Here is a 23,445-nt window from a genome sequence, read left to right on the forward strand (position 1 = left end):
AGGCCCATTATGTGCTGGACCCTGTTCTACGTACTTTATGTATATCACCTCATTGAATTTCAGAACAATCAAGTTGTCCCTTTTGAATTCCCAGGACCTAGAGCATAGAAGCACTCAATAAACACCTATTGATTGAATCTTAAAAGGTAACTATATAGTTGCACTTTTAGGATATTAGGTCACAGAGTTCTAGTCCAGAAACCCAGCTCCAGTGGTTCTCTTTGTTTTACTACTTCACAGTATTTATCTCTGTCTGAAATTACCTTGTTTATTTTATTTTTGCATGTTTATTATCTGTCTCTCTCTATTAGCATATATACTCCTGGAGAGCTAGGGCCTTACTCATCTTGTTTAATGCTGTATTTGCAGCATCTAGAAGAATACTTAAGGCATAGGAGGTGATTAATAAATATTTGCTTTACAAATGGATGAAGAAACCCAGTCTTTTATAGCATTTCAGAACAATTCTTGGATAGCACATTGAATTGCTGAGCAGAGAGGCCAGCTGCTTGTGTCCCCGACAGCATCTTTTTTCTCTGTACCCTCTCTCAAGGAGCATCTGTTCACCTTCTCCATCACTGACTCAGCAGTTTAACTGGGTAGGTTCCGTTACAGAATAAGAAAGAAGAGAGGTTATTTATTTGTTTTGTTTTCACAACATACACAGAGATCACCACAAAGGTGATCAAACCATCTGTGTTAATAACAACTTTTGGTAGGATCATATATGCCTCATTTTAAAGGATCACTATCCTAAAGTGAATGTATTAAGTGCAGAGGTTTTAGTTTTTGGGGCTGTGATTGTCGGTGTTACCAATTACATTCTCTTTGATAGCTTTTTAATGCAATGCACATTGCAATATATACTCTTAAGCGTTTCACACATATCTCTATTAAGATTTAGAACTTCAGAGCCCGTGATGTTTACAAAATCAGGTTGATGAGATCAGGTTGTGACTGATAAAACTGCTCCGAAGTCTTTATTACACAATCCTTAACACTCACCGGTCTACACGAAGCTGGCATACGATGCTTAGTGTATCCACAACCCCTTCTTTTTTCAACTGTCGACAGCCAATGGATGTAGCAATAAAACATCCGGTTCTCCCTATTCCTGCACTAGAAAAGAAAAGAAAAAGTGTTAAAAAGGCTACAAAGTAAATTATATTCTTTTAAAAGGATACTTTTATATCCAAAACAACCATTAGAAGCAGTAATAATAACAGCTGACGTGTACTGAGTATTACAAACCGAGCCCTGAGCTAGGACTTAAAAATACATTTTTTTTTTCCCCAGTTAATTATGTGTAGTAGTATGTGTGGGGTGGGAGAAGGGATGGTTAGAAAGGAGAGTGGAAAGGCACTTTAGTTGCTCTAGAAAGAGTTTAGTGAACTTAGGTAAGGCATTAGAAAGGAGGAGAAAGACTGCGGATACATCACAGATGGAGAGACTAGAGGAGTTGTCAACTAGAGTTGAAGAGTGAGCAAAGCAAAAAGTAAAAAATGACTAGTTTTGGAGGACTGCAAGAACAGTGATGCCTTGAGACAGAAGGGCATTTTGACATTGGGGCTGATTTGGGAGAGAGTGGGGGAGTTTGTCTTGGAATTACTGTTGTTAAGGGGTCCAGTGAATGAAGATACAATTTAGTTTAGGAAAGAAGACAGGGCTGGAGGCAAATATTTCTTTGTCATAAATATAAAGGTGATAGTTGAATAGAAACATTATTTGTCCAGGAGAATTTATATATTCATTTGCCTTAGATAGCATGTCCATAAAATTAACCTTATGACCCTTTTCTCTCTCCTCTATTTCACCAATTTCAACCATTAACAGTCTTTATGTAAACTTCTTTCGAATCTACATCTAAATTCCTAAAGTTTCTACTAAATTCTAGATTGGCATTCTATCTCCTAGCTGGAACTCTTGATGTCACTGTTTTGCCCTTTTTTCAAGCTAATGTATATAAATTCAATATATCTAAAACAGAATTCATTATCTTTTCCCTTAATGGCATTAGGAGCCAGCCAACAGCTTTCCAGTCTAGAAATCTTGGAGTCATCTTTAACACCTCCCCCTCTTCACCTCCCACATCCAATCTGTTACCAATTCTTACATTTACCTCCTCCACTGAGCTTTTAGGATCCATGCTTTCCTTGCTATAGACTGTGCTCATGTTTTCAGCATCTTCTCACTTCATGGCTAAATTAAAGGAATGATCTCATAATGGTTTTCAAGTCTTACATCTTTCCCTGGATTAATTTACCATACACAGCTGCTAAATTCATCTTTCAAAAACCATATTACTATCTATTCAAAAACTGTTGATGGCTCCAATTAGTTATAGAATAATGTCTAAGCTCTCTTCTATTGTATTCAGGGCCCTACATAATCTGAATGGGACTAACTTCCCATTCATGAATGGGACATAACTTCCAAGCTTTATGTCCTTCTGCAGTTCTCCATGCACTCTATGTGCCATTATAGGAGTCATTACAAAAACACCTCTTATTTTCCAGTTTTCCTTTATGAGTTGATATTTCCTCAATCAGTAATGTCCTCCCTATTATCTTTTTTTTAAAATTTTATTTACTTTGTAATAATATTACATTAAAAAAAAATATATATGAGGTCCCATTGAACCCTACCTCCCCCACCCCACCTCTCCCCCCCCTCAGCAACACTCCCTCCCATCATCATGACACAGCCATTGCATTTGGCAAGTATATCTTTGGGCACCCCCGCACCCCATGGTCAACGGTTCACACCATGGCCCACACTCTCCCCCATTCCATCCAGTGGGCCCTGTGAGGATTTACAGTGTCCGGTGATTGCCCCTGAAGCACCATCCAGGGCAGCTCCATGTCCCAAAGACGCCTCCACCTCTCATCTCTTCCTGCCTTTCTCCATACCCATCAGCCATCATGTCCACTTTTCTCAATCCAATGCCACCTTTTCTATGTGGACTTTGGATTGGTTGTGTCCATTGCACCTCTATGTCAAGAGGAGGCTCAGATTCCACCTGGATGCTGGATGCAATCCTCCCACTTTCAGTTGTAATCACTCTAGGCTCCAAAAAAACCTCAAACACTAGTCATTTTTCAAAAGCCAACTCTACATGGTTTCAACTTTTAGATAGTTGGAATTAATTGCTTCTGTCTTGGTACTCAGCATATATTTTTCATTCTAAGCACTTGTTTCATGTGGAATATGAGGAATTCCGAAGAGGAAATGGTTCTTATTAGTTGAGGTGTCTACAAAGGTTTCATTAAAGATGGGATTTGAAATGTACCCTATGTATGGCAGGTATTTTGGTTCTCATGAGCTAGAGGGGAATATCCTTTTGGGAGACTGATATAAGCAAAGAATAGATGCAGAACAGGATATATGACATGAGACAATGAGTAGACTACCTTGGCTTGAAGAGTGAGTTATTTTAGAGGTACAGTGGGAAATAAGACTGGGAAAGAACATTGGATCCATTAAAGGATCCTTGAATTAAAAAAAGGTTTTAAATTGTGATAAAAATAACATAAAATATACCATTTTAATGAATTTCAAGTGTACAACTCAGTGACATGTATTACTTCCACAATGTTGTGCCACTATCACTGCCATCTATTACCAAAACTTTTCATCATCTAAAACAGAAACTCTATCCATTAGGCAGTAACTGTCCACGTTCCCCTAGTCCCCAGCAACCTCTAATCTACTTTCTGTCTCTATGAATTTGCTTATATTTTACATAAGTGGAATCATACAATTTTGACCTTTTGTGTCTGGCTTATAAAGGATCTTTATGAAAGGATAAGAAGCCAGCGGCACTTATTTTTTTTATGAGAGTTTGACGAAAACTATGAACTTTCACTTCCCAGAAAAATTCATATAACCTTATGTACTCAAATGTGCTAAATAATTTCAGGGAGTTCACTGACCCTTGTAGTAGCTTATCCACAGACCCAAGCTTAAGGGCTTTTACTCTGGTTAATGGGAAGCTACTGAGAAACTTTGAACAGGAACCCTATTCGATGAAAGAGGGTTTTATGAATATTATCCAAGAGAAGTGTGCTCAGAGTAGGTAACAGTGTGTGTGCGCGCGCAACATTCAGACTACTTCTAAAATACATGGATGAGGTCATAAGGTCCTGAACTAGGGTGGCTGGACAGGAAGGGATGATTATGGGAGAAGCTTTGAAAGCAAAGCCAATCTGGTGACCGATTAGATACTGAGGCAGGAGTTGAGAGAAGGGCCAAAGATAACTGTCAACAGTGGGTGTTGAGTGCCTGGAAAAAAAGATGGCTTCATTCTTAGAAATAGCAATCAGAAGGGAGCTGGTTTTAAAGGGGAATTGACCATTTGGCATTAGATTTCCTGAGTGTTTTGTAATTTTGGGTGGGGTCAGTGCCAGTCCCAGAGTATAGCTATGTGGTTGCTTTTCCTCAGTCCCAAGTTACACTCAGGATAAGGTTCTCTGCTAGAAAATGGATAAAGACCTCTTTGGTGAATGGACACATAGCAATTTTATTCTTAATTAATTGAGGCTAATATTATAAAATCATGTTAGTTTTTATTTATTAAAGATATTATCAGCGTATCTCAAGAGACTTATGAGAAAGTTAAACAAAATAACAAATTATTTTTAGAAAATATAGGAAATTAATGGGTGGTTGTATAAACAACTTTTGAGATACTTGCTTTAGTTTGGGTCCACTAAAAGGAAAACAAGCATGGAGAGGTATGAGTTATAGCAGGGGAGCTGTAAGCTAGACTCTAGAGAAGGGAAGCATCGTGGACATCTGCTGCTTTTGTCTCCCCAGCATCCAGTACCCTGTGTTCTGGTAACAATACTTTGCTTTCCTTTTGGAGAACTATAGCTTGCCCATAGCCCATTTCAAAAATTTTTTTCCATCTGTTTTTCATGCAATGACTTTTAAGAGAGCTAACTGATTTCCACCAAATTTGGCATAATAATAAAGGTTATCAAGATTCAGTTCAGGAAAGTGGACTGCCCAATGGATAGGGTGTCTGCTTACCACACGCAAGGTCCACGGTTCAAACCCTGGGCCTCCTTGACCTGTGTGGAGCTGGCCCATGCGCAGTGCTGAAGCGTGCAAGGAGTGCCGTGCCACGCAGGGGTGTCCCCCGCATAGGGGAGCCCCACGCGCAAGGAGTGCACCCATAAGGAGAGCTGCCCAGCGTGAAAGAAAGTGCAGCCTGCCCAAGAATGGCGCCGCACACACTGGAGAGCTGACACAGCAAGATGACGCAACAAAAAGAAACACAGATTCCTGGTGCCGCTGATAAGGATAGAAGTGGTCACAGAAGAACACACAGTGAATGGACACAGAGAGCAGACAACTGGTGGGAGGGAAAGTGGAGAGAAATAAAAAATAATAATAATAAACAAATATTCAATTCAAGTATAGTTCAGGTATCATCTTGAAACAACACAAGAACCATGAATAATTTTTTAAAACATTGCATCTGTATTTCTTGGTATATGTGAGACTTCTGAGACTAAATGGATAAATATCAAGGGAAATGAGTAAGGTCTCTTGTTCACTGAACTACTTATTTAGAACTTGAATTGTGCCCACTGGGTAACTGTTCACTTAAAATGCCCTAAAAAATGCCTAAAAAACCTCATTTCTGTACATATCCTCTTGGTCAAGACAAATATTAGAGAGTTAATCAATTTCATTAAATAGTTTATTTGCCAACAAAGTCACATCCAGGAAGCAAATCCTAACATCCACCCACTCTCTGATTGACAAAGGATGGACAGATGCTTAGGCAGAAAGGACAGCCGCTCATGCCTTACCTGCAGTGAACAACCACAGGCCCTCGGCCAGCAGAAGCAAGTCTGTCTTCTTCTACGTCCAGCATGAGCTGCAGAAGGGGCTGGGCACTGTGAGGAGTCTTATGGTCAGGCCAGGAGGTGTACCAATAATGCTTCACAAGCTGGGTGTGACTTCCTTGCTGAAAATAGCAACAACCACCAAATGCCTCATCCACTTGTAGAACTAAAAGTCACTTAAACCACAACGCTGAATGCCTCTATCCCTTCCCAGGCTGTTAGCAACTTATTTCTAGGTAGCAAACATATGGCTCTTCGGAAACAGGATATTTTTGAAAATTACCCTTTTACCTGGAGAAACTTTTACTGTAAATCTCCTGCTTTCATAATAGTCTTGCCCCTACTAAATGAGATATATTTAGTATAGCTAACATAAATATAACATATGCTAGCCATATGTTTATAATTAGAGAATGATAGATGAAAATGTAGCCAAGAAAGCACTGGGATGTATTGCATTTCCTGCTCTATGAGTACTCCTGGCAGGTTGTTGTAAACATATTAACCAGCATAAGAATACTCAGTTTTATATCCCATCACTCTAATGCTTCTACATGCATCCCAAATTTCACTATTTCACAGTAGTGAGGAATCTCTAGAGTAAAGGAGCTACATGGGGTCACTTGTTCGGAAACACCTTGAGCACACAGTCTGTGCACATCATTTTGAAGCCCAGTGCCTGGTTGGGGACTTGGCATAGATCAGACATCTAGGATATGTGTTGAAAACAGGTTTGGGTAAATGCCTCCCTATTCAGAACTTCCCAATAAAAACCATCTCTGGAACTCTGCCTCCACTCTCTTCTTCTATGAGATGATTCTGCCCCAGCAATGATGCTCTAGATAAGACTGAAATCTTTGGGATGATCATTCTCTAGAAGAAAATAATACCATGGCGATGTTCCTTAGCATCTGCTATCAATAAGTTAAATCAGGTTATTTTTCTGTGACGTGATCTGGTCTAGGGAAAATCCCTATAAATTACTGTAGCTTCAAGTTTCTGAAGATCTCATCAACACTTCAGGCTTGTCTTGCCTCCCACAGCCACCCACAAATGCAGATTTCCTCTTTCACAGTTTCCAGGCCTCACTTAAAGCTGCTTAGATCAAAATGACATTAAAAAAAAACCCACATATACACACACAGTAAAGTCTCCAGGAGAAGCTTTTAGTTAAAAGCCTTCAAAAGGTTAAATCAGGTATCTTTTATTCATACAAACTGGAAGATCATACCGTTATACATAATGAATTTCCTTAAAGTATACTTATATTAATTATTTTACAATCTAATAGTAGCTGACGAAAAAGAAATACATTAGGGAGAGATTAGTATGTCTCTTTATCTTGATATTATTTCATTTCTTTGAACTGAATCTGCACTATTTATTAGGATGCATAATTTTGTAGCAGAAATGTAATCCTGTAATATCATGTACTTTGTAGATAGCTATAGCTACACAAACTTACCTTTAAGACAAGGTTGCGAACTGTGTAGTTTTCACATTCTTTCACACTGATAACCAGAACTTCCACTTTCCCATATATCCCTCTCTTTTCTGGCCAATATAGCACACATTTCTGGAGGGAGGAGGAAGAACACAGCAAATATTAATGACTCTTATTCTTATTCATCTTGGAACACTTTTCATTCAAGCATCTCAAGGAAGTTTTTAAAGCAATTTTGAAAAAGCAAGCATCAAGGAGCAGGTGTAGCTCAGTGGTTTGAGTGCCTGCTTCCCATGTATGAGGTCCTGGGTTCAATTCTCAGTAACTCCTAAGAAATTTTCCTTCACCACAATATATACTAGAACCATTTCATTGCACATTTTAAGTATGTGAATTTTGTATGTATGTATGGTATGTTAATTTTATCTCAATAACTTCTTTTTAAAAACATTACTTCTTACATTTACTTGCTGAACATTGTTGCCACTAACCCCCTGCAAAAAAGGAAATTAAGGCAAAATTTCCCAAAATTCCACAGAGAAATTAAGATAGAAATATTTGACTCTTAGGGTTAGTCATGTGATGACTAGAAAGAAAACAAGTGTTCTATGACAATTATTAAGGCAAATCACTTATTTTCCTGCTTCATCAAACTAAACTGTCCGATAAGAGTATCTATAATGTATTAGATGCCATAGAATGAAGTTTCCCTTGTATGCAAAGAAGATATAACGACAATTAATACATCTCTGATATTATGTTTTTCCAGACCCATGACTTTTTCACTTATGAGGTCCATCGGAATAAAAGTGTAACAATGTGATTTAAAGGATATTTTTATAATGGATTCTATTTGAAGGACTTAATAAGAGTTTTAATAATTTTATTGTAGGTAAGGCAATCTAGGATGGTAGTTAAGGTGCAGGATTTGGAGTCAGAAAGTCTGGGTCCAGATTTTAGTTCCCTCAGTGTTTATCTGTATATCCATGAGCAACCTACCTAACTCTCTGAACCTCAGCTTCTTCATGATTTCCTACATGGAAAACACTTTGAAGAAAGTCAGGCACTCAAATTTGTTTATTACTATTACTATTACTATTACTATTATTATACTTCACAGCTACTTTTTTTTTAAGAGGAGGATTCATAAACTTTTGTCCTAAAGTAATTTAGTTTTCATGCATTAAATATTATTTGATTATTATATCTGTTACATTATTAAAAGAAAACTACAAGATGAGATCCAAGCATGTATAGAAGCTCACACATTATATATTATTTTGCCTTTTAGACAACTGCAAAAAAACCATTAATTTTTCTACCACATATTTTAATGATTAAGAATTTAAAATTTAAAAAAAAAATTGATGTTTTACTTTGAGTGCCTAGAGAAGCAATGTTAATTTTAGAAATATTTACAGTATAACCATTTTCTCCCAAGCACACACACACCCTTATTTAGAAATTCCTTTACATTTTTCGCCCTCAATCAGGATCTTTCAGTTCCCAAGGGACAGTGTTTCTTCACCATGACTACATCAAAGGCATAAAACCACACTTTAAAAAAATGACTACCTATAGATACAAAAGAGCAACAAAAGGATCACAGAACTACAGAATTAAATGAAAAGACACGTAAAGTACCAGAGAGTATCAGAAACCTCCCGGGCAATTATTCCACAGACTGGAGTGGCCCAGGATGTCACTTTTACTGGAATCACTGTTTCTTTTATCCATGAAAATAAAAACACACTTGCATCCTCCACATTTTGATCTTTTTCCAAACAAAGTAAATCATTTCAGCTCTATTTACATGCCACTCCATACCCAAAACTGTCAGGCAAGCAGGTGAAAGGCTTATCCTGGCTGACAATACTAATATTAAGAATCTATTTAAAATAGAGAAACTCATTTCCCACCGCATTTACCAGTTGCCCAATGTCTACAGTTTTCCAGGTTTGTTAAAGGTAACCATACTGACCAATTTGCGTGGTTTCTTTCAAAGGAACTTCAATTATTTCGCTGCAAGACCCGAGCTACTGTGTATCTTAAAACCCTTGCCCCTGGACGAGTCCAAGAAGAGTGACAAGGGATCGTGGAAACGGTATTGAGCAAAGAAAGAAGCAGTCAAGCTGTCCTGTAGTCTGGTATATGTGCTCGGCTATCCACCTTCACACCTGAGCAGCAGGCTGCTCTGCAGGAAGGCGGTTTTCAAAACTTGGAGCAAAAACAGTGGAGCTGGAGCTCCCAGCCTGCACCCCGACACTTAACAGTACATGAGCAGGTTTCTGCAACTACTTGACAAATGGAAGTGCTTCTTCATCCTCTCCCAAGCTTGCCGGGGCCCTCTTGAATGTTTTTCTTGACTCTTTACCAGAAAAGCAATTGGCAGCCAGCTCACAGTAGACAATGCAATGTGACTTGTTCTTTCACACAGCCCTTAATTAACATCCCATCTCCTTTCTGAGATACAATAGCTTATTTTTACATACTGAATACATTTTTCCCCCTTTTAGGAGAAAGTAGAAAAAGAGAACACATAAGTGTGGGTGCTTTTGAATATGAGGTGGGGGACAGCTGTACATGTTGTTTCTTAGAGCACAAGTTCACGTTCAAATTATTTTCATGAACAATGAACAGCTTTTTAGGGTCTCTTCATGGTGGTGCTAACAATGATATGAAAGAGGCAGAAAATACAAGGAGGGAAAACACTATCTTACAGATAATATTGTGAAACCATACTAATTGTAGGTAACTCAAAATAGCGTGCTATCTAACAGAATACAACCCCAAATCATCACTATTCTCCTGCTAACTGAGCTGAGACTGTTCCATAAACTTATCTATTAATTCCAAGAATTCATAATTTGTAGGAGAAGAGGGTTTCAGAGGATCTTGTGTCTCTTGTGCAAACAAGCAATTTGCAAACCCTGACTGAAACAATTCTGGATATCAACCTATTCTTAGTAGTTTATAGCAAAAGTAGGATATTAATATAAGCAACACAAACTCTTAATTTATATTTTTTCTTTGGCCCTCTCCTCCTCTTCCCCACACTAAATTCTGGCCGTTTGTGTTTACAGAAAAAAGAAATCTAGGTAGTAGTTTAGTTGTCTAGGAAAAAAACTCATTTTAAGTTACTTTCCTTTTGGATCCTACTCATTTAAAATCAAAGAGATTTCACTCTATGAGCTACAGACATATGGAAAATGGCTCTAAATGAATAAAAAGAAGATGCTCAGTTTCTTTTGGGTTGCATTAATACATACATGTATTATTACATCACATATAAGAGAGGGAAACAATAGGTCAGATTGTCTAGAATTATTATTGTAGTTACTCTTACTCCTATTCAATGGAATGTTACTAACATAGGCACAAAAATTTAGTATTAAAAGTACCTTCACCAACATTAAATCGTTTAATCTCTTTCATAATCCTTTAGTTAGGTAGAGCAGGTATTACTATTATTATTATTTTATCATTTTACAGCTGAGGAGACCGAGGCTTAGGAAGTTTGGCTGGGGTTTCCCGGAAAATTCCCCTGGGGGATTCCCCTCCAAGCAAATACCAAAGTATAAATTAGACTTGCCATATTTGATTTCAGGATTATCCCCCAAAATACAGTAGAGGATCTCTTAACCAATTCTACTTAACCACAGCATTAGCCAATGCTCTCCCTTCCCTCTGTAAAATGAACTGAAGTGCATGAAACACTGAATGCTCTCTGTCTACTCTCTTAATGAGTCCAGGGCTTCGGGTCCACTTTTGAGTTGTCTGTTCACCAAGATGCATTTATACCCAGACTTCTTTATGGTAGTTGTACTTATTACAAAAGCCCAGTAATTGAATTAAATAATTAAACATGAGGGTGGAAAGAAAAAAAAATAGTTGTGGTATGAAATAATTGAATTAAGTTTCTCACTGGAAAACAATATAAGTGAATCAGTAAAGGAAATTAGAGCTAAATCAGGTACAGGTGAAAATACTGCAGAAATTTGTGAAGAATTGTAGAATCTAAATAAATTCAGCACTCATTGTTTCACAAGCTTTACTACTGTCTCTCTTTAATGAAACTGACATTGGAAATTTTGATGATGTATTAAGGATGTGATTTACACAAGCTATATAATCTAAAACTCCAACTATCAGACAAAGGGCCCCATCATAGAAAAATGAACACATTTTAATCTGGACAAATGTACATCTACATATTTTAAGTTAAAATAAGACATTTGAGACTTTTTACCTAATTCCCTCCTGTCACTGGCTTCTAACTACAGTTAGAGTAACCTAGGCTAAAACAATTTGAATACAAATAGAAGATTAAATTTATATTTGGAATATAAGCATATTTGAAAGGATCAGTGGGTAATTTTGCTTGGTGGCCACTAGTCAATTGGTCAGGCAGTGCTAGGCCAGGCTGTCTGTCATTCTCTACCAGAAGGACAATTCCTAAGTCAGAGACTAGGCAACTTTGCTGCTGCTTTTGTGGTGATCTTGGTCTCCCCACCTGCTGTAAAATGGAATACTGTTTTGTACTTTGGTAAGCAAAGTCCTACAAGTGTTCCCAATTTCTTTAGCTCCTCCAGTTCCTATCCCTGCATCCAGTTGCCCAGTGACAGCGTTCATAATATTTTATGCTGGTCCTCTGGGAAAGCCGAATACCAGTTGTTGGATCTCCACTGACTGTGTGCTAGGCTGGCTTCCAACATACCTTCTCTGACCCTATTTGGACAGACACACTGGCTATGGAACTTGGTTTGCTCACTTCCTTTGGTTCTGGATACAGAGCATGAATTCTTGGGTCCCTTCCACTCTTCATAGATTGACCTCCAACTTGAGTATAATTTTCCAGTCATAGTCCTAAGTCCAGACTTCCACTTTGTCCGCTACTTTGAGTGAACAAATGCAACAGATTTTTTTCCTTTAAACTAGATCATAATGCCTTGTCTAGCTCATCTTTTCTTCCTGAAGAGAATGGAGAGAGATGTTAGCCTTGAATGTAAGCAGTCACACAGCCCTCTCCAGCTCTCATCACTTCCTGTCCTGGACGACTTGAGGAGGAGCGTGGGCGTCTGGCTGCTGGTTATTTGGCCTTGGGTAAGTTGCTTAGACTCCCTAGGCCTCAGTGTCCTCATTTGTAAATGGAGTTTGTGCATGAGTTTATTGTTAATTAATTTTTAGCACATTGTTAGCATTCAGTAGTGTTACTCATTTGGAAGATCAACAGCCTGGTTTCTTGACTTTCTATCTAAATTTGATGAACATTCTTGATTACCTAAGTTGAACTCTAATTTTTTTGTTAATTATAAATAATAGATAAAAAATGTATATTCGTTTTATGACATTTAGGATACAGCATAGCATAATAGATTGTTACTACTATTTGATTCAATGTACAGTTTAAAAAAATCTGCTTCATTTTTAAGGATAATTTACTGATATATTTATTGCATAGCTAAATTTTCCCATTTGAATGAACATCAGGTTTTATAATGAAACTTATGGCAAATGTAGGATACCCTTAATCAATATTTACATTGCAAAAAAGTTTATTGAAATGTTTTCATGTAATTAGCAATGACATTGATAACAGTTATAATTTGACTTGATGAGTTCATTACCTATCTTTTGTGTTTGTAAGATTCTCTTAGGCTGCTGTCTATGAATTTGAATATATTTCTGTTGGGTACATAACAATGGAAACTAATATTAACATAGTATTTCTAATATACAAAGAGTTACCTATATGTAAGATATTACTTAATTCCTTCAAACAGCCTTGCAAGGAAGGGAGTTGTACTATTCCCATTTTGCAGAAGGTGAAATTGAGATGGAAGCAGGACTCCAACACAGTTCTTCTGACATTAAATCCCCTGATGTTCACTCTGCATTAGCTGCATGAGTAAATTATCCCTAAGCAACAGTTACCCCTTTAACCTCATCTCCTTCTACTCTTTGCCTCCCACCCTCAGTTACAACCATGTTGACCTCCTCGTCCTTCCTCAAACACACCTGGTAATTCAGAACATCAGCACTGGCTCTCCCCCTTGCCTGATGCCAGATTTGTACTTTGCTAAATCGCCTACCATCTTTAATTAAGTGTTGCTTTATCAAAGATGCCCGCAACGACACCTGATTAGGAATTGAAAACTGCCTCCCTTCTCTCTTACCCTTCTCTGTTTACTTTTTTTCTAGAGTACCAGCCATCTTGTAACATATTGTATATAACATTTTTTTGTTTGGTTTTGTTTGTTTATTGTGTCTCCACCTGTTCGACTATAAACTAAAGTCTAAAGGGAGGGCTTTTTGTCTGTTTCATCAATAAAGCTGTGTTCCAAGTACCTAGTTGAGTGGTTGATAGTAGGCACTTGATAAATATCTGCTAAATAATTGAATGAATATGCACAAACACATACAACACTGGATGTTTTATAAAGAGGAACTATGTACTGAATGTCCTCAAGGTTACTCGAAGACTTCCAAAATCTGAAATTGATGGTATAATAGGCACAGTGTTTCTGGGAAAAACACTAGGGATCCAAAAGTTCACACCATTTGGTCAGGTAATTTCACATCTAGGAATAGAGCATAATGAAAAAAACTGGAAGCAATTCAAGGGTCAATTAATAAGGAAATGGTTAGGTATATTTTAGCATAACCACACAATGAAATTCTAGCAGTCATTTAAATAATGTGTTTGATCAATTAATGGCATATTAATAATGGCATTATTATGACATAGAGAAATGCTCATAATATGATAAAAGAAGAAAACACAACTGCATGCAAAACTCACTTCCATTCTCTTTATATCAATTCTGTTTATTCCATGGCTTTAGCTACCACCTGTGAAATCTCCATCTCTAGCCCTGTATATTTCTTCTGAGCTCTAGATCCATATTTCTATTTCTCAAACATAACATGTTTAAAATGGAACTCAATGCTTAGCCCACAAATCTTGTCTTGCCACCCCGCTAGGTTCATTACTTCACTATCCACTCCATTTCCCAAATCAAAATTCCTGCAGTCAAACTCTCCTTCCTTTCTCAGATCCCATCAGAAACTAAGCACTGTGGCTTCTGGCTTTAAAACCACCATTTAAATCTTTCTCTTCTTTTCAAGACTATCTTCCTTTCTTACCTGGACTGTATGCTACAATATTCTAACTTATTTCCAACTTCTGCTTGCTTCCCTCGAATTCAAATTTTATATCCCATCACAAATTATCTTCCTGAAATACAAATTGCATTATGTTAATCCACTCTAAAAACATCTTCAGAGGCTCTCTGCTTCTGACATAATGATGCCCAAAGTTTTTTAATAGAATAGTCCTGGATTCTTTGGGTGAAACTTATATTTCCAGGCTGGGCACTCACTCCCTACCATGCTACACGTACTTAAACCACACGAAACTGTTCAACTCTGATATGCCATGGGGTTTCTAGTATCTCTCTTCCTTTATATGTTGTTTCTCTTTCTGAGTTGTGCTTCCCCCTTATGCACCTACTCATTCTTCTCACATGAACTCTTTGGCTAAATAAACATAATTAAAATGAACCTTTACAATAATTTTCCCAGATGGAGAAAAGAAGGGAATGAAAGAAGGGCCAACTTAAAACATGATTTCTTTATTTGGCTGTTTGAGGTTAAGCTGCAAAGTACTGAACAGGTAAATGGGCAAAACGGGTTTTATAGTACTTAAGTATCATAAACCTAATTCAGATGAAAGATATATGCATATATAAATATTGTGGCTGTGTTAAACACTTGCGAGAAGGACTGTGTTAGGTCAAGTAATTTTCTCAATTCATGAAAAGTAAATTCGGTATCTTATTGCTTCTGAGGCCGACAGTGGGTTATTGGTTTTTAATGTCTTGCTTCTTCATTTGGCCCATGTTATTACATTAGGACAATGTTTAAGTACATGGGATTTGGAATCAAACAAACAGGGATTAAAAATTTGGGCGCCACCACTCACTAACTTTGAGGCTTTAGGCAAATGGCTTTCCCTCTCTGACCTTCAGTTTTCACATCTACCAACTGGCCATAGCTAAATTTACTTTGTAGGGCTGGATTGAAAACTAATTGAAATTGTGTAGGAACTGTGCTTAGCACATAGATTTGATAAATGGTAGAAGTTAGAAAACAAATTCCACAGTATATGTAATATGGTCAACATTTATAGCTCCTTCCCTTCTTTCCTTGAAGGAATGAGGGGCAAGAAGTAATCTCTGGAGGTAGCCTGAGGCCTTTGGCTCCTTGGAAGTGCAGAAACACTACTCCTAGTTTTGGACTGATCTTTTAGGTCCAGCTTTGCAGATTTTGGTTCACTGTGCTTCTTCTAATGGGATAGTTCATGTTAAAAGAGATTGGGCAGCTATATTTTAAATGTTTTGTTTTATTTCAGAGGGATCTCTTTCTTCTTGAGATTAATCTAGATGTATGAACCCTTACTGCAATATGAGATAATTGATTTGTCAGCTCTGTATTTTCTATTTTTTTATTCTCATTTTATAAAAGTGAATAACATGAGAATATTGTGATTATTAAAAAGGAGTTGGTAAGTATTTTTATAAGAAAATAGAAAGGTTCATGAAAATATGAAGCCTGGGAAGTTCTAAAGATAACATCCACCTCCAAGTTTTTGAGGAAATGATTTTTGCCTATTCCAAACAATGACGCGTAACACTATTGAAAGTCAGCGCATTTTTGGTAAACAACATTTTCCTGGCAGGGTGATGTCGACTGTGTATTTCTTTTGAGCCAGACTTCTTGTTATCATTTTGATCTGTAATACATAAAAATTTCCTCTACAGTATTATACTTATATTTTTGGAGAATCTGGACAGAAAGGAATTTTAAATTTAATTTAATGAGTAACCATTAATAAAAAATCTTCCAAATCTTCATAACAATATTTGAAGCTATGACTAGCTATAGGAAAATGCAAATAGCAGATTACACATAGAAGACATGTAACACATAACATATTTGACATACTTTATGTCCCCAGTAGGTACAGTCCAAATGCGTAGAAAGACAAGGGGTTAAAAATGGAACAAAATAAAATACCTCCCCAATTTCTGAATTATGCTGCCAAAGACAAAAATTAAAACCTCAGATACTGTTGAGAGTGGGCATTATTAAACTGTGATTAAACTTTCAACAGACCTATTTGCCTCTTCTATGGAGAATGTGAAATCCGGGCAAGGAACCAACAGGTTAGATCCAAGAATGGTTGTTGCACTTGAAAGAGACTCAGACTCAGAATGGCGAGTTCTGAGCATCGTCAGTGAACCAACTGTCTTACCAGTTTGAAATATTTATTTGACACACACAACAGTTCTGGTAGAATGACAACCCTGTGTTGGAAAAGCAAGTGTCTGTTGGGGTGGTGGCATATTTGCTAATGCTCATATCATTCTGATTGGATCTTTAAAATGCCACATAGTACAACTGACAATCTTAGTTTCTTGTGTCCTGATAAAACTCTGCTCTAAATACAAGTTAAAACACTAGACACATATTTCTGAACTTTTTTTTTAAAGAAAGAATGAACATCAGAATGTATCTCAAGATTCAACCTTGAAATGCTCAAGAGAACAGAAATCATGATTTGATCCAGTTATTACAACTCATTCTGTAATCCTGGCAAGATATTGTATTATTTATGTGTTTTGCCAAGTTTTAATTTCAAATATACAACATAAACAAGTAAGTAATGTGTATTAGTCAGCCAAAGGGGTGCTGACGCAAAATACCAGAAATGGGTTGGTTTCTATAAAGGGTATTTATTTTGGGTAGGAGCTTACAAATATCAGGCCATGAAGCATAAGTTACTCCCTCACTGAAGTCTATTTCCACATGTTGGAGCAAGACGGCTGCCCATGTCTGTGAGGGTTCAGGCTTTCTGGGTTCCTCTGGGCTCAGCAACTCTTGTTTTCTCCATGAGATCAACTGTAGACTATGAAGCTCTCTAGACTTTGCCTCTCTCCACAAGGTCACCTGTAGACTATCAAGTGAAGCGCGCTGTCTCTCTCCCTGGGGTTTATGCCGTGTTTAAGGAGCCATCTCTACTCCTCTGTGTTCTTCTCCTGGCTCAGTTCCTTCCTTCCTGGGGCTTAGCTTCTCTTTCCTCTGCATGCTGACTTCCTGGGGCTCCAGCTTAAGATTTCAGCATCAAACTCCAACTTCAGAAACCCTCAACTCTGTCCTTTGCCATGCCTTTTATCTGTGAGTCCCCACCCACTTAGGGGGACTCAACGCCCAAATGACATGGCCCAATCAAAGCCCTAATCATAACCCAATCACGCCCAGTAATAGACGAGGTTACAAACATAATCCAATATCTATTTTTGGAATTCATAACGATATCAAACTACTACATGATGTTTCCTGTGGAAAGTGTAATATAATTGTTTCAAAACATTCACATGATAAGTTGCATTGATAAATAATTACATAATTTAGGGTGTTTTTCTATATTGACTTTAAGTGATTTTATTTTTAATAGAAGAAGAAATAGAATTACTAAGAGTATGAATAGGCTTTGAGAAAATATTTGCATCATGGCACTCTATTCAGAAAATTGTAACTCAAACCAAAGTGGGTAGAGGTTATATATTCTGCTCAAATATATGAAATGTTGCTAAATCCTTTATAAAGTTGCTCTTGTGTTATTCTAATTTTTAAAAAAATCTGCTATATCTATAGCTTTTCCTAATATTGTTTTACTACTATTTCCATTCTAATTTTTAAAATTAATTCTGCCACTTTTGACTATTTTATTAGGCTTTTAAAAAACTGACTTTTGCTGTTATTGATCCTATTATCTTTGTCTTGTATTTTGCTAACAATTGTTCTAATTTTGCATTCCTTTCTTCTGTCCTTGTGTTTATTCTATAGTTCTCTTACTAATGTAAGTCAGTTGGTTAGTTCATTAATTTTCTTCTCTGATAGTATTTATGTCTGTAAGTTTCTGTCTATGAAACATTTTAGCGCATCTCACAAGTTGTTTTTAAAAATTTTCTCACAAGTTTTGATCAGTAGTATTTTTTAATCATCACTGAGTTGTAGGTAATTCACATTTTTCTTATAAATTGATTTTGAACCAGGAATTATTTGTGTTTTTTAACTACTGCCAACACATATATCCCCTTTCTTGCCCTACTTTTTCTTTCCTGTAGCACTTATCCTTTGTAACATATTATTTATTTAATAAGCCACATAGTTAACTAAGCATATAATTTTATTTACTGGTCAAATATACATTTTTTTCCAGAATAAGCTTCAGAAAAATCCACCATCTACTGTAGCAAAAACTTGTAAGCAGTTTTTCTGTGAACCTGGATTCTCTTGATTAGCAGCAGGATTATAAAACACTCAAGGGTTACAATTCACCACAGAGATGTAAGGGAAAACTCAGTTTTCTTGGATTCTTATTGACATGGTAGAAGCGTTGGTATAGTAATTTTGATAAGAAAACAAACAAGAAAAAAACTCCACAAAACCCATGCTGACTAAAATCAGACTATAAATTATTCCAATAAGAAGCCCTAAAACGACAATTTTATTTTTATGATGCAAAGTACAGAATAAGTATTCTGTAAGTTAAATTCTTAGAAAAGATTACCAGCATGGAAATGGAATCTAATTTTGTCTTTTTCTTGTTTTTTTAAAATTTTATTTTGAAGCTTTTGAGAAAATTGCTTAGTGTCCATAACTTCTTCCAAGTCTTTGTTCAAATCTGACCGTCTTCATGCGGTCCACCCCGACTATCCTATTTAACGCTGCAGCCTATTCTTCTGTTCTCATCCCTTCCCTATTGCCCATCAAACCAAACCCCCTTATCCTGATAGCACTTTCATTTTTCTGTAGCCCTTATCCCTTACATTATAACATATAAGTTATGAATTTATTAGGTTTATTGTTTTTGTGTCCATCTCCCCTATAAGAATATTAAATTCTATTGAGAACAGGAATTTTTGTGTGTTTTGTTCACTAATGTATCCCCAATCACTAAACTTGCACCTGCCACATAGGAGCTGAAAAAAAAAAAAACTTGGTAAATACATGAGCTTTAAAAATTTCCTTGTTTTTAATAGGATCCATAATTCATGGCCCCTTCTTTCCTTACTATGAAAGTGAGTACAAATGTATGCAATGAAACATCATGTGTATGCCAGGTTCATTGACTTAGGTGAATACAATCACCATTCATAGAGTAATAAAGTGACCTTTTTTTTTTAAGTATAAAGTGACCTGGCCTTTAAATATCTCAACATCTCCATTTTTAACCATTCTGTTATTAAGTACCTGCCATTTTTACTCATCAAATAGCTTTTCTAGAGCAATAAAACAGGCAAAACCTCCAGTGCTTGGCAAAAGATCATACCTCATTTTTTTCTTTGAGTTTTGTGATCATAACAATCACAGGACTGTCCTCCTGCCACACCATCTGCCAGAAGTCATTCACGGTGTTGATCATGGGGCCCTGCGTCGCAATGAACGCTCTCTCCTCACCACCATAGCCCTAGGCAGAATGCAAATACAACCTCATTAGTTAAGTCCATGCCTTTCAGTGACAGTTTAAGTGAACAATCTTCAGAACCAAATAACTATGCTAGTCAAAAGCAGCACAGACTGGTGGCTTCATTGGCTCTAGCGCCACACTCCACATGGATATTCTTCTGGTAAGTCAAGCAGAGTTTTATGGCGCTGAGGGTCTTAAGGCTTGTGCTTACCTGCGCTCGCCTGAAAAGCAGTGAAGCCACAGACTCACCATAAAGGAGGTCGTTGTAAAGAACCCATGATGTTTGTGACTAAAACAAGCAAGAAAACTTGCTAGCAACCAAGAGAATCAATCTCAGTCCAATTGTAGGAAAAGAATATAACCAACAATTCCAAATAGTAAGGCAACATGCTCATTAGTATGGATTTTATATTCATTTACTTACCCGAATATAATTAGCATTAATGTAGGTGCTCAAAGAATCAGTTACATTTTTTGGTCTTAAACACACTCTGCTGAGGGGATCTAATGAAGAAAACAAGAAAGAATACCATGAACAAATTTACACACCTGCTAACTTATAATTTTTTTTGTACAGTCCCATGGATTTAAAAAAAATGTATTCTAATAAAAAACATGCAACCTAAAATTTCCCCTTTTAACCACATTCAAATATATAATTCTGGGCAATTAATTATGCTCATGATTTTGTGCTACCATTACCACCTTCCATTGCCAAAACTTTTCCATCATCCTAAATAGAAACTCTACATTTTAAGCCTAACTTCCTATATTCTACACTCTCCACTCCCACCCCAATTTGTCCCCTGGTAACCTATATTCTAGATTCTAATTCTGAGTTTGTTTATTCTAATTATTCCATATCAGTGATATCATACAATATTTGTCCTTTTGTGTCTGGGTTATTTCACATAACATGATGTCTTCAAGATTCATCCATGTTGTTGCATGTATCAGAATTTCATTCCTTTTTACTGAATAATATTCCAACATATGAATATACCACATTTTATTTATCTGCTCATTGGTTGATTGATCCTTGGGTTGCAATTTTGGTAACTGTGAAAATGCTGCTATGAACATTGGTATGCAAATATCTGCTCCAGTCCTTGCTTTCAATTCTTTGTTGATGTTTTTGGGATTTTTATACTCCTCCTTTGGATGGGCCACCATTTCCTGTTTGTTTGTCTTGTAATTTTTTGTTGCACACTGTACACTTTAATACTTAAAAATGTTAACTCTAAGATTTATTCCCTGAGAAATCAGAAATTTGATATCCATCTGTGATATGAGAGATTTTCTTGAGTGTCAGGAGTTAACAAAACCAAGCAAACCAAAGCAAAAAACACCTTTCACTGCCTGCGAATTGGCTTTATCTTGGCTGGTGTTGTCCTTCAGGATTCCGCCCTCCTACCAGGAAGGCCCTCCCTGTCTTTTCTGGACCTGTATCTTGTCCTGGGCTTGTGCTGCCTAGTGGATTTAGGAGCTCCCCTGTTTATAGGGGTTTGCACGCCCCCTCTACTTCCCAAGAAATGGACCTACTCCCTCTCCCAGGTGTTCTACTGCAGGTCTTAAAGCAGGTAAGCCTTTGTTTAGATCTCCTGCCTCAATTGTTTCTCACACTGCTTTCATTGTCTCAAGCAGCTTTTGCCTGGAGGCAAACTCTGGGAGTGGGGCACCCTGGAGAAGAGTTTCTTAAGTTAGTCTTCCCAGTTGGATCAAGGTTGGGGACCCACAGAGGGAGTGCTGGCAGTTCCTGACTACACTGGGGAGTGGATGGTGGTGGATGGGGTGAGGGTGGAATGGGGGCAGGAAGAGCAGGAGCTTCTTCATGGCTCCCAAAAGCTGTGCTTTCTTGACTAGGTCCTTGCCCAGCCAGTTCAGCACTTCAACTTTCTTTTGCAGTTTTGAGGAATCTAACTGTCTTTAAGCCTCTTTTGCCACCTTTGACCTGTATGGATTGGAACAATGGCTGCCCTCAGGATCTGGCCGCCAGTGATTCCAAGTAGTTAATCAAAAGCAGTGAACAGTGATCACAGTCCCCACCCCTTGGCCCTGGGGAATTTGACTTTTGTGTCCCTCTCTTGCACCAGCAAGCTGTACCACTGTGCAGCTTGCTGCGAGGTTGGGGGATGCGGGATAGTTAGACACCACGTGGAGAGAGCAATTCACTGTATTTACCAAAATCTGCCAGCCTCTTCCTCCTGCTCTTCCCTGAATGCTGCAGTGTTCTCCTGGACTTTGGAGTTTTCAAAATAGTTGATTCAGACTGTTCCCTGACTGTTTAATAGTTGTTCTGGAGGAGGGACTGATTCCTGGGCTTCCTACACTTGTCATCTTCCCACAATCCCTCCTTAACTTGTATATTGATCATCTGTACATGTAAAGGCTTGTTGGTGCATCTGTGTGTCCATCTCTTGATTCATCTGTGATTATTGAGGGATATTTGGGTTTATCTTTACCCCCATTGCTGATAAAATCTCATTCTTAAGACTGAAATGATTAAGTTTACATTTCATGCCATTTCTCATAGGCTTCTGATTCTTGACCCCGTTTCTCATTTTGTGCACCTTCTCTTCTTTGTATTAGGAATTTGCATGAGGTTTCCCCACTGCTGTCTTTCAGCTTTCCCTTCAGAAGGTGAACCATTTATTCTTTTTTTTTTTTAATGTTTTTTTCTTCCCCTCTACCTCCCCCATCCTGCTGTTTTTGCTGTCTATGTTCATTCACTGTGTGATCTTCTATATCTATTTCTCTTTTTGTCTTCTCTTCTCATCTTCCTTCTCTAGGATACACTGGGATTCGATCCTGGCGACCTCTGATGTGGAGAAAGTTTCCCTGTCATTGCGCCACCTCAGTTCCTGATCTCTGCTGCCCTTCACCTTTACTCTCCCCTTTGTCTCTCTTTGGTTGGCATCATCATCTTGCTGCATGACTCACTTGCACAGGTACTGGTTCACTGCGCGGGCACTCAGCTTGCTGCATGGGTACTTGGCTCGTCACATGGACACTGGCTCATCGTGTGGGCACTGGCTCACCACGTGGGCACTCACATGGGCACTTGACTCACCACATGGGCACTTGTGCGGGCTCTCATGCAGGCACTCGCCTCACTGCATGGGTACTTGACTCACCACATGGGCACTCGGCTTGCCACACAGGGACTGGCTCTCTGCACAGGCATGGTTTCTCTTCTTCTTTTTCACCAGGAGGCCCCAGGGATCGAACCCAGGTCCTTTCATATGGTAGGCAGTAGCCTTATCACTTGAGCCACCTGCTTCCCTGAACCCTTTATTCTTATTGCACTACCTCATCTCCTCCAGAACTTCAGGTTACACCCTAACCTTGACACACCAGTTTTTGTCCTACCCAAACTCTATGATTTCCCAACATAGGTGAACTTGATTAATTAATTCAGGGGTTCTTAACCTTTTTTGATCCACGGACCCCTTTGCCAGTCAGGTGAAAACCATGGACCCTTACTAAGTCCACACTATACTGTGTATTATTTAATAAATATATCACACCTGCACCAACACGTCCCCAAAAGAATAATGTTTTTGTGAATTTCAATTCAAGCTCACAGCCCCCTTATTAAGAACCCATGC

General features: G+C 37.8%; 1 protein-coding gene across 3 annotated transcripts in view; it reads right to left on the bottom strand.

Moving 5' to 3' along the window:
* Nucleotides 1-23,445, bottom strand: part of PTPRR (protein tyrosine phosphatase receptor type R) — a 292,671-nt gene that overhangs the window by 15,824 nt on the left and 253,402 nt on the right. For 2 of the 3 annotated variants that reach the window (XM_004457451.4, XM_071218951.1), the window contains 5 exons: nucleotides 20,262-20,341; nucleotides 19,700-19,837; nucleotides 7,321-7,431; nucleotides 5,820-5,977; nucleotides 1,006-1,119 (listed from right to left, as the gene is read on the bottom strand). In XM_004457451.4, coding sequence (XP_004457508.2) covers nucleotides 1,006-1,119; nucleotides 5,820-5,977; nucleotides 7,321-7,431; nucleotides 19,700-19,837; nucleotides 20,262-20,341 — 601 coding nt within the window. The remainder of the gene's footprint in view (nucleotides 1-1,005; nucleotides 1,120-5,819; nucleotides 5,978-7,320; nucleotides 7,432-19,699; nucleotides 19,838-20,261; nucleotides 20,342-23,445) is intronic. The other variant, XM_004457452.4, reaches the window with a different exon arrangement.

Source organism: Dasypus novemcinctus, chromosome 12 (genome assembly GCF_030445035.2).
Source record: "Dasypus novemcinctus isolate mDasNov1 chromosome 12, mDasNov1.1.hap2, whole genome shotgun sequence".
Taxonomy (NCBI): Eukaryota; Metazoa; Chordata; class Mammalia; order Cingulata; family Dasypodidae; genus Dasypus; species Dasypus novemcinctus.